General features: G+C 38.6%; 1 protein-coding gene across 1 annotated transcript; it reads left to right on the plus strand.

The window, feature by feature from the left end:
* Positions 1–2,062: 2,062 nt before the first annotated feature.
* On the plus strand, positions 2,063–7,684 carry LOC110302023 (C-C chemokine receptor type 5). The gene is made up of 2 exons (XM_021172775.2): positions 2,063–2,155; positions 4,813–7,684. The coding sequence occupies exon 2, from the start codon at positions 4,824–4,826 to the stop codon at positions 5,886–5,888; it is 1,065 nt and encodes a 354-aa protein (XP_021028434.1). The 5' UTR covers positions 2,063–2,155; positions 4,813–4,823; the 3' UTR covers positions 5,889–7,684.
* The last annotated feature ends 107 nt before the right edge of the window (positions 7,685–7,791 follow it).

Consider the following 7,791-nt stretch of genomic DNA (forward strand, 5'->3'; position numbering starts at 1 on the left):
AGTATCCACACGTTGGACTTCCTTCTTGAGCTTCATGTGGTCTGTGAATTGTATCCTGGTTATTTGAAGCTTTTGGGTTAAGGGAGACAGCAGACGCTAGTGAGGATGTGGAGAAAGAATAACATTCCTCCATTGCTGGTGGGAATGCAAGCTGGTACAACCACTCTGGAAATCAGTTTGGCAGTTCCTCAGAAAATTTGACAGAGTATTACCTGAGGACCCAGCTATACTACTCCTGGGCATATACCCAGAAGATGATCCAACATATAATAAGAACACATGCTCCACTATCTTCACAGCAGTCTTATTTATAATAGCCAAAAGCTGGAAAGAACCCAGATGTCCCTCAACAAAGGAATGGATACAGAAAATGTGTACATTTACACAATGGAGTACTACTCAGCCATTAAAAACAATGACTTCATGAAATTCACAGGCAAATGGATGGAACTTGAGAATATCATCCTGAGTGAGGTAACCCAATTGCAAAAGAAAACACATGGTGTGCACTCACTGATAAGTGGATATTAGCCCAAAAGCTCCACATACAGAATTATAACATTTGTCTAACAGCAGTGAAGAGGTCTACCTAAGAAAATGATTTTAAAACATTAAGATTTTAAATTGTTTTTATTTTGAAAATATTACTGAGTGTGTAATTAAAAGATTGCTGTTTATTTTGTTGTGGTTTGTCTATAAACGTGCTGTGAGTGCCTCCTATTGCTACCAAATTCAGGCCTGGACATTTACCACATAGAAAATTAATCATCAGGAGACACACATTGGTAGAAAGAAAACAGTCTTTATTAAAGACACCATGCACCCAAAAGGAAGCAAACTGATGCCTCAACTCCCTGCTTCCAAGGTTTTGGGGAAAATGTGAATGACTGGTTATGTATAGAATTTGCATTCCCAGGAACTTGAATCAGACAATCCCAGGCTAGCCAGAGTTATTAATCTACTGGTGGTGGTCTAGACTTACCTTGCAGACAAGATGTTCTGGAGTGCAAAGAGAAAGCCATATCTTGGGAATAAGGAGTAAGAATAAAGCAAAATGGAGTTACTGAACGCAATAGCCTGTTATAACAAACCATGAAGTGACTATTGTTATTTAGCCTAATACACAGGCTGCAGAAGTCTTGTGTCTTGCAGGGTCTCTTGTGTCTCATTGGCAGGTCTGTGCTGTTATTAGCTCCGTTGTCATTTCTTGATGTTTTTTAAAATTCCACCAACCACCCAGCTGATCTGATATAGTCACATATATGGCATTATTATATTATCCTAAATTTTATCATGCACCTCTCTTTGTTGTTCCATGAAAAATCCTTCACGGCTCCAGATAAATTATGTTCTTGGATTGAGACGCTCTGTTACCTTCAAATCTGGTATAGAATAGGCACTCATAAGTGCCTATGCAAAATGTGTAATTTTGTATGTCACTTGTTACCAGATACATGAGGGAAAAAAAGAAATATGTTTAGTTTTCAGGAAAACATATGGTAAACCTGTTTGATAGCAGTTGTTTTAGTTTACACTGAAGAGTCACACTGAGCAGTAAAAAATATGTGTGTGAAATGTAGGACAGCGAGAGGAAGATGAGTAAAAGAAGTAGCAAGATTGGTGTCTGGGATAAAGCTCCCATCTCACTTTAAATTGGCTGGAACTTACTTTAATCAAGAGCAACTATGAGAAGAATAAATTCTCTTGCCATTTTGGCTTTACCAGTGAGAAGCAGAGACATTGCATGCATTATTTGTCTCTTAGACAGTGACTCTCTTGACTCAAATGTGGGCTTTAATTAATGGCTATAAGTGTTTTTCTGGCATTAATACCCTTTCATTTTTCTGATTTCTAACGAAGTGTGTAGTTGGATGAGCAGAGAACATAAGTAAAAGAGTCTGAAGAAGGAAACTCCTCAAAAACCTTTCAGTCCAGAGCTGCCTTCTATTTTCTACTCTAAGTGCAACTTTAAAGAAAAAAAGAAGAACTGATCTGACACCCCCAACCCTGAACACTACGTAATACCTTTTCTCATTAAACTCCACCCTCTCTGAAAGAAACTGTGTTTCTTACTTTATACTGTCTTCATGTTAGATTTGTACAGCTCTCCTAGCCAGAGGAGGTGAGACATCCGTTCCCCCTACAAGAGACTCTGGTAAGTCAACTCTCAGCCCTTGCTTGACTAGTTAGCTCAGCTTCTGTGATGAGTAAAAACTTTAACAGGAAATCCTAAGAGGAAATCTGTCAGCACCAGGTGCTCACAGAATTATCTGAAAATATAATCTTTAAGATACAGGAAAGTTAAGAATTTAGGATATGTTTCAGCATGTGATGTCATCAAATATATGAAACATGATTGTGAATGAAATATTTAAAAAGAGAATTTTTTTTAAAGCAAGCAAATCCTTACCTTTTAAAATTAGCTTCTAGAACAATGCTATTGGGTGAAATCTGGTTTGATAATCAGCTGAAAAGAGGTGAAATCTTTCCATGGGTCACGTGTGTATCCTTGAACATGTGTGTACCAGAAGCTCAAGTTTCTTGTGCTCTCTTGTTCTCTCTTTCTCTTCTTGCCCTGACTGTCTCCAAGAAAATAGAGAAACCTAAAAATTGTCTAAGGTCACAAACATCAAAGTTTCTACAGCACACTTAGTAGAAAATTCTTGTTCTGGCTTAGCCTTGAAGGTGTGATTTTTTTTTTGGGGGGGGGTGCTTCTCTTAGCTACCTAAATGGGAAGTATGAAGAGCTTTAGGGAACTAAGTCAAAAAAAAAAAGTTTGAAGTACAGCAGTGGAATTTAAGTAGGGCAAGCCAGTTGGTTGTAGAGGCTAGACAGTGAATATCACCCATGGAGATGAAAGAATCATTTTCTACTTGATCATCTCTTCTACTTATATGAGAACTCTTGATGGTGGAAACTCAGGAAGCAGAAATAACTTTAGAGAAAAAATGAGGATGGTCTACTTTAATTACTGATGCTATATTCTATGACACTGTTTGAGTATTTGGACATTACATCATTTTAACCTGACTACAGAGAAGCACCATTGTCAGAAGCCATCCAGGAAAGGCTGAGGCTAACAGGTGGCCTTAATGGAGGTGACCCATCTTTTAGCATGGACAAAGCTGTAAGAGGCAAGGTCCCAAAGAGACTTCGGTTTAGGATTGCTTCTTGCAGCTGATAAGACTTTTCCTATCACTATCACATAGCCTAAAAATTCATGGGTATCAGCCCACCATATTGATCAGATTTCTTGCAGATCAACATAAAGATGAACTTTCATGAATTAACTAATGCTGTTTAGATGAATTAATGACTTTATAGAGTTCCTGATTTGATTTAAATAATCTTAGGAAGAAATTTTTAAAAGATGGTTTTAGCTGTTTGCTAGAAAGATGTAATAAAGTTAAAATCAAGAATAGAATGTACCCACTCCTCATAATAGTAAGTAAGGCTGCGTAATAAGAAATACAATGAGTTCTTATCACTACACTAAAAAGAGAAATATGCTTGGGATACATTTGTGTTTAAGGAAAAAGTATTCAAGTCTAAGAATGAAGCCACAGGTGTACACTATGATAAGACAAGGCCATGTGAAACAGTGACTATGAAATTAAAATAAGCATATAGAATGAAAAACTGCTTTAAAGTTAATATTAACATCCTTTTGTAACTCTCATTTTGTATAACATTTTGTCATGAGGTAATTTTCTAATAACTTTTATCTACAAAAAGGCCAGAGAGAGGAAATAAAGATGAGTGGGTGGCTGGGGGGAGGGGGAATCTGTACCATCTACCCACCTACCCATCCATCCATCCATCCATCCATCCATCCATCCAAGGTAGTGATGCAGCCATTTTCTCCTTCACCCAGTGTGCATGTGTCTGTGAGAGTGACATCTTTGCTTTCCTTTTTCTCTCTGATTCAAAAAGAGTTAACCAGCCTGGCCAGTGAAGGGCTTCTGGCTGCCTGGCAATAAATCCTTTACTTAATCCCCTGTTGTTAAGCAACAGGTGACAATTCCTCTGAAGCCTTTGGCTTCTGGCCCAAGAACAATGAAGAATCAAGAGTAAATATTATTTATACTAAGAAACCTTTATTCGTGAAAATTCAAGTTTTGGTCCCCACCCTTCCACTGCTCTCCCAATTGGCTACTATCCAGAAAGAGCCAGTGTTCTGGAAAGCTCAAGGGAAACCATGGAGAGAGAGAGAGAGAGAGAGAGAGAGAGAGAGAGAGAGAGAGAGAGAGAGAGATCTTATTAGTTACCAAGGAGTGACAAGCAACCTATGTCAGTTAAGGTTTCATACTGCCCAAATTCAAAGTAAGTTACTTCCTGGTGGTGTGGTTTTTATACTAACACTCATTCTCTCTATACTTGGGGAATGTTTTATCCAGAAAAACATAAACAGTATATTGCTTGCCTCAAACAGTTAACTCAAGCGTTTAGCAAATGCATATGTAATACTGTAGAACAGTAATTAGCACCCACTACTCATTCTTTCTGGCATTTGTGTGAACTCTAGGATTTATGGATAAATGCCTAGAAGCAGCATCTTCAATAGAGATCTTAAGCCCATGAATTACATAGGACCTAACTCAGTTTCACAGAATAATTCACCCCACATTGATATGGAAAGCAAAATTTTATTTGATCAAACGCATCTTTGGTGAATTTCGAGCCATCTGATGATGGGAAAATTAAATGTAGAAGTCTATGCCTCAAAGACCTACTAAGTTATAAAACAATAATTGTGGTAGGCCAGCAATTGCTTTAACCTTTATTAAGCATTGTCTTTTATTTATTCATAGGCTCTTGCAGGATGGATTTTCAAGGGTCAGTTCCGACCTATATCTATGACATCGATTATGGTATGTCAGCACCCTGCCAAAAAATCAATGTGAAACATATTGCAGCCCAGCTCCTGCCCCCACTCTACTCCCTGGTATTCATCTTTGGTTTTGTGGGTAACATGATGGTCTTCCTCATCTTGATAAACTGTAAAAAGCTGAAGAGCATGACTGATATCTACCTGCTCAACCTGGCCATCTCTGACCTGCTCTTCCTGTTCACACTACCATTCTGGGCTCACTATGCTGCAAATGAGTGGGTCTTTGGGAATATAATGTGTAAAGTATTCACAGGGCTCTATCACATTGGTTATTTTGGTGGAATCTTCTTCATTATCCTCCTGACAATTGATAGGTACTTGGCTATTGTCCATGCTGTGTTTGCTTTAAAAGTCAGAACGGTCAACTTTGGGGTGATAACAAGTATAGTCACTTGGGTGGTGGCTGTGTTTGCCTCTCTCCCAGAAATAATCTTTACCAGATCTCAGAAAGAAGGTTTTCATTATACATGCAGTCCTCACTTTCCACACACTCAGTATCATTTCTGGAAGAGTTTCCAAACATTAAAGATGGTCATCTTGAGCCTGATCCTGCCTCTACTTGTCATGGTCATCTGCTACTCAGGAATTCTCCACACCCTGTTTCGCTGTAGGAATGAGAAGAAGAGGCACAGGGCTGTGAGGCTCATCTTTGCCATCATGATTGTCTACTTTCTCTTCTGGACTCCCTACAACATTGTCCTCCTCCTGACCACCTTCCAGGAATTCTTTGGACTGAATAACTGCAGTAGTTCTAATAGACTAGACCAGGCCATGCAGGCAACAGAGACTCTTGGAATGACACACTGCTGCCTAAACCCTGTCATCTATGCCTTTGTTGGAGAGAAGTTCCGGAGTTATCTCTCAGTGTTCTTCCGAAAACATATTGTCAAACGCTTTTGCAAACGGTGTTCAATTTTCCAGCAAGACAATCCTGATCGTGTAAGCTCAGTCTATACCCGATCCACAGGAGAACATGAAGTTTCTACTGGTTTATGACCCGGTTGACTTTTGTGTATCACGTAGTTTTTCTATGCAGCTTGGGAGTAGGAATGGTTCTTTTAAAAAAGAAATTAGTATCATAGAGGGCCCAAGATACATGCATCTTTTTTATATTTATTTTTAGATAGATTGGGTCTTTTAAAGCTGAATGGGGAGGTTGGGGTGGGGGAGCAGGGAGAATGAGTCTTTTATCAGGGCCGGGAAATATGCACAAAGAGACTTGAGGCAGGTGCCATGGCCCATATGCAAAGGGACGGACGCAGGGCCGATGCTGTTGCCTAGAGATGACGTGTCTCACCGCTCGGTTCCTGAAAGCCGGCTGTAAATATGCCTGATTGCCATAAAGTCGCTTCTTGCGTCCACGGATGTGCCTGATTGCCAACAGGGAAGAAACACTTCTGCATATAAAATGTAGAGTCAGCAGAACTTGGGGTAAATTGGAGTTAGAGGTGCATAAGAACCCCTAGGCTTAGTTAGGTTGAAATACCCATTGAGGAAACAGCAAATACAAAGGAGGAATAAAGAGTTTAGCCTAGGAAGGTAGTCTCATTTTACAGCCGGAATATAATGTTATCTCAGGCTAGCATTTTGTTCCTGCCTTCAGACCTAAATCCTACCACACCGGGACTGTGAAACACCTGGATTATGAATCATGAGCCTGAGGTCTAGGAATAATAACGCTTGTGATTTTAGATGAGGGCTGTTTACATAGTTTGAAGCCAGAACTTTATAATCTTGAGCAGAAGCTCCAAGAGATGAGGAAAGAGCATCAATTTTCTCTATTTACTTAGCAGTCATCATCTCTGGAAGATTCATTTTAGAAACAAGTTGTTGTGCACCTCAGAAGCCATGAAAGTATAACTACTGCTCTCTGTGTTCCAGGCTGAGTATGAGGACTTCAGTCACACTTTCCAGATGGCTTCTCCACACAAACAATGCTAAATTTGGCCATTTCAGAGGTTTAGGATTTTTTTTTGTTTTTGCAGTTGATATTGTTTTGAATTTTAGAGCAGTTAAGATCTTCATAGTGAAGGTTAGAGGAGGAAACAAAGGGGTTAGAATCTCTCAGAAGATTAAAGTATCTGCCTAACAAGAGGTGCTACTGGTTTTTCTCAAGCTCCGATTGTGAAACCAGAGTCCTGTGACTGTCAGCAGGAAGTGAACGTTTGCTTTTTTATTCCTTGTCATCCACATTCCTCCCCACTGTGTTGCTCAGACTGGAGTCAAGCTCATGATCCTCCTGCTTACATCTCAAGTTCTGAGATTACAAGTATATGTGAACATATCCAGCAGTTATTTTTTTATTCATTAGCATGTAGAAAGTTATACATTCTTTGAAGATAATGAGTCTTATAAAAAGTGCTTTGTAAAAAAATTGCATTTTATACTTTCAATCAAGTATACATTTAGTGAGTAGTATGTAAAATTATGAGAGTATTTTGTAAGTAGTTGTTTTGGAGAACACCCCCAAATACTACTTGTTTAAATATAGAGCTCTTGGATGAAGTGGGTGGTGATGATGATTATATTTCCTTTTAAGTATTTTTAGCCATTAACTTTCTTCCTTAGACAATTTTTTATAATAATTTGTTCTTAAAGATGTTATGTCCAAGCATGCAGTTTCTGAGCAGTGTTGCTTTGAAAGAGTGTAAATTTTAAATTGTGCTTACTCTCAATCAAAAGAGTTTTAACATATTTACAAATTTATTTCAGAAGTCAAGAATCTGGTTGAAAATAAAGATATGCAACTTTATGGTCTGGTATTTGAGTGGGAGTCAGAGAGGGTGAGGCCTTTCTTTCTTTCTTTCTTTCTTTCTTTCTCTTTCTTCTTCTTCTTCTTCTTCTTCTTCTTCTTCTTCTTCTTCTTCTTTTTCTTCTTCTTCTTCTTCTTCTTCTTCTT

Source organism: Mus caroli, chromosome 9, assembly GCF_900094665.2.
Source record: "Mus caroli chromosome 9, CAROLI_EIJ_v1.1, whole genome shotgun sequence".
NCBI classification, from domain to species: domain Eukaryota; kingdom Metazoa; phylum Chordata; class Mammalia; order Rodentia; family Muridae; genus Mus; species Mus caroli.

Coding starts and splice junctions, on each gene's coding strand:
- LOC110302023 (XM_021172775.2), top strand. CDS start 4,824: ATGGATTTTCAAGGGTCAGTTCCGACCTATATCTATGACATCGATTAT.